The sequence below is a fragment of the Ailuropoda melanoleuca genome, chromosome 19, assembly GCF_002007445.2.
Source record: "Ailuropoda melanoleuca isolate Jingjing chromosome 19, ASM200744v2, whole genome shotgun sequence".
Taxonomy (NCBI): Eukaryota; Metazoa; Chordata; class Mammalia; order Carnivora; family Ursidae; genus Ailuropoda; species Ailuropoda melanoleuca.
Window position 1 is genome coordinate 10077309 of NC_048236.1, and position 16367 is coordinate 10093675.

Consider the following 16367-nt stretch of genomic DNA (forward strand, 5'->3'; position numbering starts at 1 on the left):
GGCACAGTGCCTCTGCCTATACCGAGACAGACTATTGTTATTTTTTATTAAAAAGGCCGTAGAATAGAAATTAAAATACAGTATCATGACAGATGTTCGCATTGTGGTGAGCATAGCATGACATATAAACTTATATAAACTTGTATATGTTGTACACCTGAATGCAATATGTGTGTCAACTATACTTAGAAAAGAAAGAAGAAAGAAAGAAAGAAAGAAAGAAAGAAAGAAAGAAAAGAAAGAAAGAGAAGGAAGGAAGGAGAAAAGAGAGAGAGAGAAAGAAAGAAAGAAAGAAAGAAAGAAAGAAAGAAAGAAAGAAAGACAGACAATAGTATTTCAATGGTAACTTCACTACCCAAGCAAGATTTTTTTCAAAATTAGCTTATTTATTTATTTTATTTTTTTAATGATAGTCTTAATTTTCCCTACATCAAGACAAAAGATTCCACAATACTCTTTCCTGAATGCAAAAGGAAGAAAATTTTCTTCTATCTCTCACATTGTTCTTTATTATAAGTAGAAAGAAATAAAGTTTGGTGTCTTAATAAAGTCAAGGAGCCTTCAAAATCCTTTCCCAAAGTCAAGAAGCCCACAGGCATTCACCAGTATCATCCCCTCAAACGCACCCAGGATTTTGGCTCCCAGGAATATTTCCTGGTCTCCAGCAGCTGATCTTCTCCTCGCCCAAGTCCCAACTTCCAATTTGTTGTTCCCCATGTCTTGTAGACATCTGTTTTCCAAGCCTTCAAAGAAGGAAGACTGAGAAACGTGAGGGAAATCACAAGGCAAAATAATCATTCCTAATGTACTGCTCCTATTTGTTCTTCCACCATTTTCTTTGTCTGAAAATTCATAAGTAATCAAAGATTACCTGATGCAAAAACTCATTCTATCAAGAGAGAAACTGAGCCTCCACGACATGAGGTACCCAAAGGCATGGGTAGTTAATGGCAAAGCCACAGTGAACACAAAAGTACATTCTTGTCCAGTGTCCCAAGGATCCTAATTCTCAATCCAGCATTTCCACCCCTGCCACCCCCATCTCAAACCTGAGCCAGCTGTCCCTGTAGACAAATATAGAGGAAGAGCCTCCCCACTCTTCACACCCCCTTTGTGCTTCTGACCATTCCTGTAGGAGACACAGGCTTCCAGCTCAAGTGTACATCTGGGAAACCAGTCCTACTCAAGGCTGGTCACAGCATGCTCTGACCACCACTTCAAAATAATCATTTTTACATTTTTGTGAAAACCCACCATGTTTCCCCACTCTTATTTTAAGGGTTGGCATGTCAAAAGTCGGCACCCAGGCTGGATTTCATTGGTATAGGAGGCAAGCAATAGAGAGAACAACTAGAGTCAGCTTTCCCCCCTTTTGGCCATCAACCAAAAGAATTGGCAGCAAGCACATTCTCCTCCACCTCATCCTTGCCAGAAAGCAACACGCAAGAAATTCTCCACTCCAGGGTGGTCCAAAACAGGCCATAACCTTGTCATACGACAAAAGGATTAGGATGGAGAGTCAAGGCATTAGCTCAAAATGGTTATTGGAATTCAGTTGGGTCCCAAAAAGAATATTCAAGATTCTAAGCTACCCAAATAACATTCATACTGTCAATCAGTCAAAATATTCAGCACTTATTATTTACCAGTCACCATGTTAGGTGATACAAAGACAAAGAAGATGGTGACCTGTCTCCAGATAGCTCACAGCCTAGCAGGAAAGTCAGATATGTAAACAAATGACACGCAATGTACTAGGAACATGTGCAAATGCTTGTGAACAAGAGAGAAACAAGCAACACAAAAGCAATCTGTGAAGACTCATGTTGTATAAAGCTAAACATTAGGTACCATGAGAGTTACAAAGACAACACACTGGCCTTGAAAGATTACAGCAAAAGCTAAAAATGGAAATAGACATATTCCTTAAATATGCTTTTCCAGCCAAACAAAACACAATACAAAATGAAGCAAAAGTTATTACAGAGGTAGGTATAAGCTATGTGTATTGGAAGCTGTTTGTTCCAACTAAGAAAATCAAGAAAGACCGCCAGACCTAGAAGACACATTTGAACAGGTTCAAGAAGGACAAGTAACATTTTGAGGTTGAGAAGCTCATTTCAAGATAGTAGCTTAACAAAATGCATGTGGGCATTAGAAGAAGGAGAATCAGGACCCATGAGCCCAGGTCACAGAGCACAGTGGGAGGTAAAGCTAGAAAGGTTGCAGACGTCAAATACTAACTCAAATACTATTTCAAAGGCTCAAGGTTCTGTGTTTTGTTCTGTATGCAAACTAAAGGAACAAAAAAAGGCACAATTGGAGCCATGCTTTAAGGATTACAGCAGGAATGTTGATGATAGATAGAAGGCAGCAACTGGAAAGAGCAAAGATGGCTATTCAAATAGTCCAGTGGGTAAGAGTTTAAGTTAGAGGAATGGCAGTAGGTCTGGAAATAGGGAAGAGATGTGAGAGACACAGCACCTTTTGAGATTGCTACCTGATCACATGTGGAGGAGAAACAGGAAGGCTCATAGTGACTCCATGTCTTCAAGTGTAGATGGTGATATCAACACCAGAACTAGGGAAATCAGGAGACGCTGTATCCTACCTCCTCTTCTATCTGTATCTGCTTCACCTACCAACTTCATCTACAGCTGCCACTGAGATCAGCTGTTCATGGCCTCCCTCGCTGGTCAGTCAGGGTCTGGCCAAGAAAAGAAAAGTGCCTTCAGGCATTTGCAATAGAGAAAATTTAACGCAAGGAACAGGTTACCAGAATGATTGAGATTGACATCAGAGGCTACTACTATCCCAAACCTGGAGGGATAAAAAGAGCAAGCACTGTTCCAGAAGACAGAGTAAGGAGACCCTTTGTTCTTCCCCCACTTCCCCCAATTCTCAGTCTCCTGCCCTCCAATTTCCCTTTGGCTGAACCTACCTGGAAGTCAGCTAACGGAAGAGTCTAAGAAAGCAGCCTTTGGGGTCAGTCCTCTGAGGCACAGAATAGAGCAGGGCAAGGAGGAATGCGTTGCAAAACAAACAGGCCCAAGATCCAGCAGACTTCTTACATTCCTCAAAGGTTGAGTTAGAACTGCTAGTCAGCCCCCCTGTGTTATCGGGTATAATATGACATACCAGCTGCAAGGAACTAGGAGCCATCATTCACCTCACTGGGGAGAGGATGACATGTGGCCAGACACATCTGTATCCCCTGACCCCTTCCTTTATTGTCCTTGTCCTAGTCCTCAGTGTTCCTGAGGGAAAGCTATTCTCAAGGACCGGAAATTCAAGTTCATCTCATTTAGAGTGGAGAGAAAAGGAAGGAAAGAACCATTATCCCTGCTCTTTCCTCCTTCCCCTTGTTGTCATTCTCTACTCTCCACTGCCCTCCTTTTCTCAACTTCCATCAGCTTGCTCCAGTCTCTGTCTTCATTCTCAATTCCTTCCTTCCCCTCACTCCCTCATTTCCATCTCACTCCTCCTGAAGAATGTGTTAACAAGTTGCTTGGTAACATGTTGTATTGCACATGCTTTTAATAGTAAAGCCCATGTCTCTTGAACCTAGTTATTAGTTTCTTGAGCAGAGTAAACATTCAACAAAGCAGGTGTTAATTCAATGAAATAATATACCCTCCCATCATTAAATTTTTATTCATTTTTCAATTGTTTGTTTCTATGGCAAGACCTTGAATAGTTTCTAGAATGGACTCTACAACATCTGCCTAGGGAATCTGGTGAGGAAAGGAATTATCCAATGGGAAATCAATGTACATGATACCAGAAGACTTGAACATTCTATCAAACTTTCATTTCCCCATAAACATTAAAATAGAGCATAGCTCTTATGGCTGCTTATTATATGCCCATAAGTAAACGATATCAGCTCATCAGTAAAGCGTCTTTGCTCAGCTTCTGCCAAGTAATAGTTCCTTGAAGAATGAAGAAAGGACATAGTCTTTCGAAACATGAATTTCTGCCCTTCCGTTTTCCTATTACCCGTCATTAAGGGGAGGTTCTTTTCTGACCTCATTTGAGGATGGAACATTTAAGTAAAATGGTGTCATTCTTGAACCCACTTCAATATGTCAACGTAACTGACCACAGAAGAGCAAAGTCCTATAAAAAGGGGCAAGATAGCACTATACTCTGTCCATCTCAAAGCAAGCACAAGCTGATCCATCTCCAGTCAACTGGGAGAAACTACAATGGCTCCTGTGACAACTTCACCTATGGTGAGTCCTGCACTAATGTGCAATGCTTTTGTTGATTTGGACCAGGTAATATTTCTGCACTGCAGGCATGAAATTCTGGATTCTAACTATCGAGATCCAAGAATGCTGCATACATAGGATAGGATACTAAAGATTTGTTAGATACTCATCATTTTATAGCATTTTCAAGAACTGATACACATCAGTTTGAAAGATGAGATTAAAACTGAAAGATAGCTAGATTTGGGCTAAACCACATGAGAAGTGTCACATGATGTTGTGCAGTGAGAAATAATGCATTGAAAATCTGCTTTTCTGAGTACAAGGGATTTAATATAATTCTCCCACAGCATTTTTCTTTATTCCATAATAAAATGGAACACTATCCTTGAGGATTTAATTAATTGCAGTGCTGACTTTCCTCTCCATTATTCTATTATTATACCACAGGCTTCTTTTTAAATATTTATTTATTTATTTATTTAAGGGGGGTAGGGAAGGGGCAAAAGGAGAGGGAGAGAATCTCCAGCAGACTTTCCGCTGAGCAGAAATCAAGAGTCAGATGCTTAACCAACTGAGCCACCCAGGCACCACTATTATACCATAGTCTAATACACCAAACCTTCTTATTCTAAGAGATACATGTGTAACTATGGTTTAAAGTAAATGGTCTTTATATTTTTTAAATATTTAACTTAATTGATTACAGAATCAATATACAAAAATTTAGAAAAACTGGAAAATATACATAAGAAAACATAAGGGGGGACCAGTTTGGGGTTGAATGTCTGCCCAGCATTTCTAACATGAACACTGATATGATATGACATGCATTTTCTACAGCCCTTTCTTCTAAGGTGAACATTTGACTTCACATAGGGTTTCACAGAATGCTAGGACAGAGATCGATGACCTGCTGTTTTTACTAAAATTACTGCCAAAATGTAAAAAAAATGTGTCTCTCCTAAGTCAAAAGAAGAACGTTCAAGACTAGTAAACACTCCATGATCTTAACATTATTTTGGTCATATAACCAGTTTTTCATCTAACTGATCCGAAAATTTATTATAGATTGCCCTGGAACATAGTATATTCTCCATGATTAGCAAGACAATAATCTTTACAATTTGTTAGCAAAAACCACATGCTAATCCAGTGTCCTACCTCACCTTTTTCCCATTCAGTTCCAGGTACTGCTGCTGCTGCTGAGCCTGGGGGCTATTGTGAAGGCAGGAATAGCATTCCCACAAAATCCAGGATGCCCAAATACGGAGGACAAGAACTTCCCTCAGCATGTGAAGGTCAATCTCAATATTCTCAACCGGAATACGAACTCCAGAAGGCCCTCAGATTATTACAACCGATCCACTTCACCTTGGAATCTGCAGTACGTAATGTATCCCCATAAAAATCTCTGTATTGTTCTATCTTTTATGCAAAGGACTGACAGTTAAGTCACCTTGAGGATGATTTTACTCGGAATCATCAGTCAAATCTGGAAGGGCTACTGTGCAAAGATTCTCAAATTTTATTCTACAGACTTCTTTGATAGAGTGCAGGTCTACCTTGTCCCCATATGACCTATCCATTAGATTTCATTGTCACTAACACCAAAAACCCACTCACATGAATGGTGGTCATTATTCTAATACTCATGATACCCCAACTCTATTGTTCATTTATTTTTTAAAAAATAGAAATTTATCTTGGGGATTAATGCTTGAATTCTCTTTACCAGCTCTACCATTGAGATGATTTGTTAAAAACAACTAGTAATTAATTGGGATTTTTGTGCTTTCTTTTTTTTGGTCATGTTAGCAGTGGGATAATATAGTTTGAAATCCATGGGGTGCCTGGGTGGCTTAGTCATTAAGCGTCTGCCTTTGGCTCAGGGCATGATCCCAGCGTTCTGGGATCGACCCCCACATCAGGCTCCTCTGCTATGAGCCTGCTTCTTCCTCTCCCACTCCCCCTGCTTGTGTTCCCTCTCTTGCTGGCTGTCTCTCTCTCTGTCAAATAAACGAATAAAATCTTAAAAAAGAAAGAAAGAGAAAGAAAGAAAGAAAGAAAGAAAGAAAGAAAGAAAGAAAGAAAAGAAAGAAACCCAGTGAAGGAAATATTCTGTTGGATATTTCCACCCCTTTTAGAGTCAGACAGGCTTGATCTATATTACCAACAGACCTGTATTTGTTGTGTCCTTAGTACATCTAATATTTAGAGCCCATTAAGATTAAATACAAAATGATTTTTAGTGCTTTCATTTTATGCAAAAAAAACCCTCAGTTATGTGGTGACTATAGATTCACCTGACTGTGGTGTTTCTTCTCCTCCCATTACTAAGAGTAGTTCAAATAAATCAATTCAAAAGTCAAAGCAAGTCATTCACTCAGCTGGAGGAGAGAGGGAAGAGAAGGTTATAGAGGGGCTTATGCTTTTGTTTCCAGCCCTTCATGTCAGCTCTGGGCTCTGTCCCATGAATGTGCTGTCAGATAAAATTTTGATGTATTCCTTGCTTCAAAGACAGATTTCATTAAGTCAGATTAATGGCTATTGAATTCCTAGATGATTCCTTTGGCCTTTCTCTTCAAATATACCCCAAGAAATTGTCCTTTGTATCAAACTTAAATCCCCTCTGCAGTCTAGTCTCTCTTATTTCATTCATTCTTCAAAAAAATTGGGAAAAACTGATCATTCTCTTCTATAACATTTCACGTACCTACAAAGCAGTAGTTTTCCCCAAACTACTTTTTCTGACTAGCGGCACTTTGAGAATTTGCAATGCCTATACTTTGTCACCCTGTAAATTTGCCTCCCTTTGTTTTTTCCTGTCTGATTTCCTTCCTGCTTTACCAGGTGTTCATTTTCTCCCTTGCTTTTGTCTCCTCTGCAGCCGCAATGAGGACCCTGAGAGATACCCCTCTGTCATCTGGGAGGCAAAGTGCCGCCACTTGGGCTGTGTCAGTGCTGAAGGGACTGTAAACTACCACATGAACTCCGTCCCCATCCAGCAAGAGATCCTGGTTCTGCGAAGGGAGTCTCAGCACTGCCCCCACTCCTTCCGGCTGGAGAAGATGCTGGTGGCCGTGGGCTGCACCTGCGTCACCCCCATTGTGCGCCATGTGGCTTAAGAGCTTCTGGTCTAACCCCAGCTCCCCAGAGTAGTTAGGCTTTCTGGGAAGTAGACCCAGCCCCATTTCTGACCGAACTCACTAGGGTTCTTAAACTAGCTCACCCAATAGAAGTTTCAGAGATAACACTTTTGTGCAGAAATGGAATCTGAATGATCTTTCCCTCTCCCCAGAGATGAAAGTTTTGACTGAGTACCAAATTGCTTTTTGTGTGCTTTTCTAAGGGCTCTAAGTTATTTATGTATTTAATAGACCCTGAGATAACTTTGGGGCAGAAGATTCCATTTTAATGTTTTGTATGCCTTATTTTGTATTTTTTAAGACGAGATTCCAGACTTGAGAATTTAATTATTTAACAGGTAAACCTATATTTATATGAAATATTTATGGATCTATTTATGTTTAAGTCTTTAGAGAAAGGTGAAAGAGTGTGATTATCTGTTCTGCCTAGGGAAATCCTACAATACAGTGGCGGTTGAAAATCATGTCTTTGGGAGTGCATGACATGGCTATAAAAAAAGCTAAACCTAGTCTCCTATTTATTAACTTTGTAAATTGTTGAGGTTTCACAAGAGAGATGGCAAGTCTAACTCTGCTCTGTTAAACCCTCGTAATAAAAAAAATTTTATAATCAAGTTTGGAAAGAAAATTGGCTTCCTTATTTTTTCTCATTAAAAGTCCTTCAGAGAGCCTAGCTCTTTCCTATTTGAAAGAGTATGAAACTTTGCTGAAAGAAGAGAAAACAAAGCATGCTTTGAGTAATAGCACCCCACTCACCCCAAGTCCACATACTCAATGTCCAGTCTCTCCCCAAACTCAGGCTTCTTTTGAAGATTAATGCCAACTGGAGATCTGGAGAGGAACATTTTTCCCTTCCTCAGGCCACACCCCAGGACTACCCCTCCTGCTCCTGGCCTCTGATCCCAGGCTCCCCAGAACACAAAAAAGAGCCACAGAGGCAAAACAAACTTCAAGTATGAGAAATGTTCAGCCCAAGTAAAATAAAAACTGAATCATATTCAATTCCAGAGTAGTTTCAGGTTTCAAGTCATAACCCTGTTCCCCCACCATGGCCCAGTACACTCTCTTGCCCTACTTCTGGAGGTCCCTGGAAATTCTCAGGCCAGTCCAACCACTCCTGGCTTGGTGAAGTCCATTTAATGGGCTCCTTTTTTTTTTCTTCTCCCACATGTTCTAGCGCCACTCAGAGACCCATGGCTTCTCTCTGCTCCTTTTCCAGTCCCAAACCCAGGGGTCCCTCCTTCCAGTGTCATCTATGCACTCAGTTGGAGTCCCATGGCCGTCTCCTGTCCTGGTCCTCATACAAGAGGTCCAAAGACAGCTGCCACTGGCCATTTCTTACCACCTTCATGCTTTACAGCCTTGTGCTCAAATCCTGCTGCTCATTTCCCAATATTCCCTGAATGGTGGTGGTGAAAATAAAAATTTGTTTCCGTTTTTGGATGGAGGGCTGGAAACAGGCATATATACCCACAGTCCTGACCCACTCTTTCCCACTAGACCATATTTCTGGGAATCCTGTGGGTGGGGAGAAGCAGTTACCTTCCCATCTCCCTCCAGTAGATGCTGCTTTTATTCTGTCTTCACTTTGCCCTGTTAGAACCATCATCTGCCCAGTCACCTGGAAATCTGAGAGGTGTCCCTGATGCTTCCCACTTCCTCTTCCTCAGTTTTAATGCCTACACATCACTAAACGCAGAAATTTCACTTCCTGAATGTTCTCAACTTAATTCCAGGTTCAGGGCATCATCTTTTCTCATTTCTCTCCTTAGTTATTGCAACAGTGTCCCATCTGTCCTGGTGGCTACAGCTCCCGTCCTCCTCAATCCCTCCTCCTGCATCTGTCTGTGGCACATAAGCAGACAGGACAAGAGTCACCTTCCATAATCTGGCCCTGTGCCTGCTTTATCTCATGTGCCTCCTCCTTGATGTTTACCCTGTAGCCATAGTGAAGTCCTTGAACTTTTCTTGAACTCAATGCCTGTGTCGTGTGGTCCCCTCTACCCTGAATGCCTTTACCACCTTCTCCCTCCTGTTCCTCCATTCATACCCCGGGTTATGGTCTGAATGTGTATGTGTATGTGTATGTTTCCCCCAAAATTCATATGTTGAAACCAGTGTGATGGGATTAAAAGGTAGAGTCATTGGGGGGTGATTAGATTATGGAGGCAGAGCCCTCATGAATGGGATTAGTGTCTTATAAAAGAGACTCCAGGAACTCCCTCTCTCCTTCTGGGATTAGTGTCTTATAAAAGAGACTCCAGGAACTCCCTCTCTCCTTCTGCCAGTTGAGGATACAACAAGAGGTCTTCAACCTGGGAGAAGGCCTTCATTCAACCATGTCAGCCCCTTGATCTCAGACTTCCAGCCTCCAGAACTATAAGAAATAAATTTCTGTCAGTTATAAACCACTTAGTCTGTGGTATTTTATTTTTTACAGAGCCCAAATGGCCTAAGACACCTGTCCTGCTCCCCCCGCCCCCGCGCTATCCCACTGCTCTACCCATGCTTTAAGAATCCATTAGGTAATATTTCCTCTCAAGAGCCTTGCCAGACCCATCACTCCAGAGTAGGTCCCTCTCTTCTGGTCTCTAAGAGCACAGCGGGTATCGTTTGTCACTACTCTTACGTACTGTATTGGATTTATCTATTTAACCAGTTTGTGGTCCCTTGAGAGCCAAACCATTTGCACCTGTCCTGGAATGTAGCAGACAGTCAATACCGAAGTGAACTTTGAACCACTAGTCCACAGGCACCTCAAAGTCAACAGGGACTAAGCTCACTAGCTCTACTCCCAAACTCATTCTCCTACTGTCTTTTTTATCAACTCAAATGACATCACCTACTTATTCATCTGACCAAGAAATCTGATTTCTGTCACTCATTCCTCTCATCTAATCCGTGACAAACCCCTCCTCAGTTCCCTTGTGTCTTCTCTCTCCTCTCGAACTCCAAAGTTACTGTTAAAGTTGCATTGTAATATGATCCTAAATGGTCTTTCTGCCTTGCTTCTCACAGTTTATAATTCAGTGATTCTCAACCTGGTCAGCGTAGGTCATTATGAGCTATTGCAATAGACAAAGCCCAAATCAACGAAAGTTTATTTCTTGTTCATGTTACTATCCGGCAGGGATTCTCAGGGAGCTCTGCTCCATTCAGACATTCAGGAACTCCGGCTGGCAGGGGTTCTGCCTTCTTGGAGCAGCACTGTCTAGAACTGCACTGTCTCAGGGGTGTCTGCAGGGGCTCAGTCGGTTAAGCATCCAACTCTTTGATTTCGGCTCAGGTGGTGGTCTCAGGGTTGTGAGATCAAGCCCCACAAGGGGCTATGTACTGGGCCTGGAGCCTGCTTCAGAGTCTCTCTCTCCCCCTCCCTTTACCCCTTCCCCACCCTTTTGGGCACCATGCACTCTTTCTCTCAAAAAAAAGAAAAAAAAAGGAAAAGAAAGAAAGAAATTCTAACTGATTAGCAGATACGGCAGAACTGCACCGCCTCATAGGGCAGCCGCTAACCACATGCAGCTATTGAGCATCTGAAACGAGGCTGTTCTTAACTGAGTTGTGTTATGTGTAAAATACATACTTATTTCAAAGAATTTTTTTGTTATTTTTGAGAGCACTTTCTTGCAAGAGCTCAATTATTAGTTGTGAGGGTCATAACTGAATATGTGGCTCATGCAGAGGGTGCTACCAGTATATTAGCATGCGTTCTTCCTAAACTCAAAGCGTGAGCAATCTTATTACAGACGGGCGGGTTATAAGATATGAGGGGGACTGTGGCAAATAGTCTTAATATTTTGAGGGAGCTGGGCAGTGGAACACTGAGATGCCTGTTTTCCATTTTGGCTCCTTAGTTCTGGGGATTCTGGTATTTTCCTCCCTTTTTAAAAAATTGAGATATAATTGACATATAACATTATATTGCATCATGATTTGGCATATGTGTATATATATATTTGATATATGTACATATATATGTCTATATCGCAAAATAATTACCACAGTAAGTTTAGTTAGCATCCCTCAGCCCACGTCGTTACACCCTTTTTTCTTATGATGAAAACTTTTAAGATCTACTGTCTTAACAACTTTCAAATATATAATATAGTATTGTTAACTCTAGTCATGCTGTACGTTATATCCCCAGGATTTATTTAACTTATAACTAGAAGTCTGTACCTTTTGACCACCATCACCCATTTCAATATTTTTAAACGTAAAAATATCTTGCTAACTTTTATATTAATAAATGGTGAAATGATAATATTTTAGATGTGCTAGGTTGGTTAACTATATTATTAAAACTGAAATTACTAGAAATTCACCTGTTTCTTTTTATTTTTTTTATTTTTATTTTTTGAGAGAGAGAGTACAGGGGGTTGAGGGGTGGGCAAATGGAAAGAATCCTAAGCAGGCTCCACACTCAGCGCAGAGCCCAGTGCCAGGCTCAATCTCATGACCGCGAGATCATGACCTAAGCCAAAACCAAGAGTAAGATGCTTAACCAATTGAGCCACCCAGGCGCCCCTTTACTTTTTTAATATGGCTACTAGAAATTTCAAGTTAAAATGTGGCCAGCATTATATTTCTGTTGGACATGTAGCCAAAGAAATAAAAGAGAAGGCTGAAAACTATATTTGCAGGTTTTAAGAGCTGATCTCATTGGTCAAAACACAGTCACACAGACCCAAATTAATACCAATGAAGACTGAGTAATGTAGTCTTTCTGCCTGTTCAAAAAACGGAAAAAGAAATGGCATTTGGTGAGATAGAGCGTTACCTCTGCCACAGGACGTATGAATGAAGGCTCATTCAGGACATACTCCCACTTACACGATTCCAAACAGTTGAGCTGTTCGATGGCCACTTTCTAGTGTAAGAAAGCCTAGGTTGCACTTGAGAGTGATATTATTATAGGAATAATCTTGAATCTACTCTAATTTTTTAAAAAATATTCTTTATAAATTTTGGTATTTTAACATACTACAAAACAAATAACTGTTGTAATGCACCTTAAAACCAACTAGAGCACACTGTGTCTTGTTACCATGCAACAATCATTGCTCTGTTTCATTTCTCTCCTTATGTCAAGGGTGTTCTTTCTCAAATGCAGATCTGATCCCATAACTCCCCTGATCACTCCTCAGTAACTCCCCCATGCCTTATGATAAAGCGCAAACTCTCTTGCCTTACATAAATATTCCTCCATGGCCTTCCCAGGCCACCTCTTACGGTGCTCCAGACCACGTGATCCCTCTCCACCACTAGCACTCAATGCCATGCATAACTGTTTCCCACATCTGGGGTTTTGCTTATGCTTCTTGCTAATCTGTTATTTCCTTCTTGGTCTCCCCATTTCTCATCACCTTTAAAAGGGCATAAATATCTCTGGAGATGGGGGTTGAGAAACTATTCTTAAACTCCCCAGGTGGTGCATTCTGTCTGGTAACCCTCTGCAGACCAGCCCTTGAGAGGACCGTTGGAGACGACCGATTTGAGATGTTCTCTGGGAATACAGATAAAGAGTACCAAAGAAACAAAGAGATGATAAATACAAATTGATAGGAGATATAAAGATCAGGGAGCAGAGACGAAATATGTGAACAACAAACCTCTCCTCATCAGAAGAATGAGGAGGAAAATCCCCCCCAGCAAAGAAAAGATAATGAGTCTGTGGCCTCTGCCACAGAACTGATGGATATAGATATAACCAAATTGTCAGAAATGGAGTTCAGTAACAAGGTCAAGATCATGTGTAGGATTGAAAAAAAATATTAATGAAAATATTAATTAGAATATAGAATCTCTAAGGGCAGAAATGAGAGCGAATCTGGCAGAAATTTAAAAATGCTATGAATCAAATGCAGTCTAAACTAGACGCTCTGACAGCCAGGGTAAATAAGGCAGAAGAATGAATTAGTGAATTGGAGGATGGGATGGTAGAAGAGAAAGTTAAAACAGAAACTTGGCTCAAAAAAATCCAATCTCAAGAATGTAGATTATGGGAGATTACTGACTCAATGAAACGTTCCAATGTCAGAATCATCGGCATCCCCGAGGGGGTGGAGAAAGAGGTCTAGAAGAGATATTTGAACAAATTGTAGCTGAGAACTTCCCCAATCTGGCAAAGGAAACAAGCATTCATGTCCAAGAGGCAGAGAGGACTCCTCCCAAGGTCAATGAGAACAGACCTAAACCACATCACGTCATAGTGCAATTCGCAAATATTAGATCCAAGGATACAGTATTGAAACCAGCCAGAGGGAAGAAAATCCATACGTACAGAGGGAAAAATATCAGAATAACGTCAGACCTGTCTACAGAGACCTGGAAGGCTAGGAAGGGTTGGCAGGGTATTTTCAAAGCCGTATCTGAGAAGAACATGCAGCCAAGGATCCTTTATCCAGCACGGCTGTCATTCAGAATTGATGGAGAGATAAGGACCTTCCAGGATCGGCAGAAACTGAAGGAATTTGTAACCACCAAACCATCCCTATTATTAAGATATTAAGGGGGGTTCTATAAAAGTAAAAGGATCAAAGAGTGATACAGAACAGAAATTTACAATCTATAGAAACAAAGATTTCACAGGCAACATGACATCATTAAAATCATATCTCTCAATAATCACTCTCAATGTGAATGGCCTAAATGCTCCCAGACTTGTCCACATCAAACACCAGGAAGTAATGGAGTAAAATCTTCAAAACACTGAGGGAGAGAAAATGACCTCACATGGTGCCTGCTCGGGAAAGACTTCTTTGACCACCGAGTGATAAATTTGTGAAATTTTATTGAGTTGTACACTTATGAGTTGTACATTTCTCCATATTTATGTAATGGTTCAATTCAAATTTTTCTTAGGAAAAAGGAACAATGTTTAGCACATGTAGATTCCCAAACAAATATTTGCTAAATAAAAGAATGGGTCAACCAAAAATTCTTTATTAAATAACATTTCGTAAGGTCAACAGAAAGACCTTCTCCAACATGTGAGGATAGAGGAAAATGGGGGCACCCTTCCAGGTAAAAACAATATTCAGAAATATATTTTAGCTGATTGAGACATGAACCAAAGCTAGGAATTTAAGAATGGAACCTTTGTTCTGACATTCCTCGTATCCTGGACACTCTGTGAACATCAAAACTAGGTATACATGCATGATGTCTAAATAATGGTTATAAATGTTTTTTAAGTGGATCCAAAAGCCAAAAAGAAATTGTTTTGTAGAAAGTGAGGTAGCTAAAAAGTAAGCTAATAACAATACAATAATTATCATCTAGATAACCGGACATCAACATCTCGATGACCTGGATAGTCATCATCCTGTAGACCTTCAATCAGAGATTCAGTAAGCCACGCCCAGAAGCAGGTGTGAAAAGGAGTGACACAAGCAGAAAGGCACAGAGTCCCTCGCCTTCATTAAAGTGAAGTCAAGGTTATTGCTTCATCCTTGGCTTTGACACATACACATTTAAAGGTCACTTAATTTAATAAATAGGCTAAAATTTAAAGGTAGCCATCAGTAGATGTAAAACAAACTATATGCCCTGTAAGTCTCTGCAAAGGATAAAAGACAAACCAAATATTGATCAAAAACCAAAGCCAATGAACATAAGGAACAGGAAAACATCAGGAAAAAAAATCAACACAAAGAAACCATAAAATAAGAGACAATAAGACTGAGTGTTTTTAATTCATCTCTTAAAGAACAAAAAGCCTCAAATTTGGTTTTTAAAAATCTAAATATACCCTGGAAATAAGAAATAGCCCTAAAACCAAATGTCATAGAAAGTTTCAAAATAAAAAGATAGACAAGGACATCAGGCAAATACATTCCAGAAGAAATCAGAATATCAATATCAGAAAAGTGAAATTCAGAAGCATTAAACATAAAAAAGTAGCTTCATATCGATAGAATTTAGATTAATAATGGAAAAAATGAGTTGTTAAAATTTATGCATAGATCACATCCAAATGTATAAGTCAAACAACTTTAAAAATGCAGAGACACTACTGTTATTTAACATTGTCTGGAAGTTCTGTCCAGCAATGAAACAAATGTTGGAGAGGAAAACATAAAACCATTAGTATTTGCAGAGGGTATAATTACATACTTAGAAAAAAATAAGCAAATCAATAGAAAACCCACTAAATGTAAGGAGAATGCTCAGAAACTGGTTAACTACAAAATAAATATTTTTAAAACAAATTTCCCATCTGATGGCAATAACAAGTCCAAAAATATAATAAAATAAAGTACAACTCATTATGGAAAAACAAAAACCAAAATACCTAGAGTTAATCTTATTGAAATATGAGAGAGACTTAGAGAACTATAAGATATCAATGAATTATTGAAAATAATATAAGTAAGTGGTCAGAAATACAATGTTTATAGATGGGAATGTTACATACATCCACAAAAGGAAACAATTATTTCTTAATTATTTCTTTTTCCCCAGGTTTAATCAAATATAATAGACATATAACATTGTGCAAGTTTAAGGTGTATTATATTGTGATTTTTCATATGTACATATTGCAAAATGATTACCACAGTAAGGTTAGTTAACACATCCATCACCTCACAGAGTTACAACGTGTGTGTGTATGTGTTGAGAACTTTTAAAATTTACTCTCTTAGAAAATTCAAATATACAATACAGTATTGTTAACCATAGTCACCATGCTATACCTAACTTATTTCTATATCTAATGCAATACCAATCAAACCCTGATAAGACTTTTGTGGCAACATAACAAACTTCTAAAATTCTTCCTAGGAAGAATAGTGGTGGAGAAGAGAAAAATCAATACGCAAATTAAATAACCCAGAAATATATCATAGTATGTACAAAGAACCTAAAATATATGGTAGGGGCGCCTGGGTGGCACAGCGGTTAAGCGTCTGCCTTCGGCTCAGGGCGTGATCCCGGCATTGTGGGATCAAGCCCCACATCAGGCTCCTCCGCTATGAGCCTGCTTCTTCCTCTCCCACTC

At 39.8% G+C, this 16367-nt stretch overlaps 1 protein-coding gene across 1 annotated transcript; it reads left to right on the top strand.

The window, feature by feature from the left end:
- Positions 1-4158: 4158 nt before the first annotated feature.
- Positions 4159-7392, top strand: IL17A (interleukin 17A). The gene is made up of 3 exons (XM_002915419.4): positions 4159-4235; positions 5399-5601; positions 7105-7392. Exons 1-3 carry the CDS (start codon positions 4209-4211, stop codon positions 7340-7342), a joined length of 468 nt encoding a protein of 155 aa, XP_002915465.1. The 5' UTR covers positions 4159-4208; the 3' UTR covers positions 7343-7392.
- Positions 7393-16367: the final 8975 nt, after the last annotated feature.

Bases quoted from the DNA above. Each gene is read 5' to 3' on its own strand.
- IL17A (XM_002915419.4), top strand. From the start codon at position 4,209: ATGGCTCCTGTGACAACTTCACCTATG. The intron at 4,236-5,398 runs GTGAGTCCTGCA...TTTCCCATTCAG, and splicing joins CTGTGACAACTTCACCTATG to TTCCAGGTACTGCTGCTGCT. The intron at 5,602-7,104 runs GTACGTAATGTA...TCTCCTCTGCAG, and splicing joins ACTTCACCTTGGAATCTGCA to CCGCAATGAGGACCCTGAGA.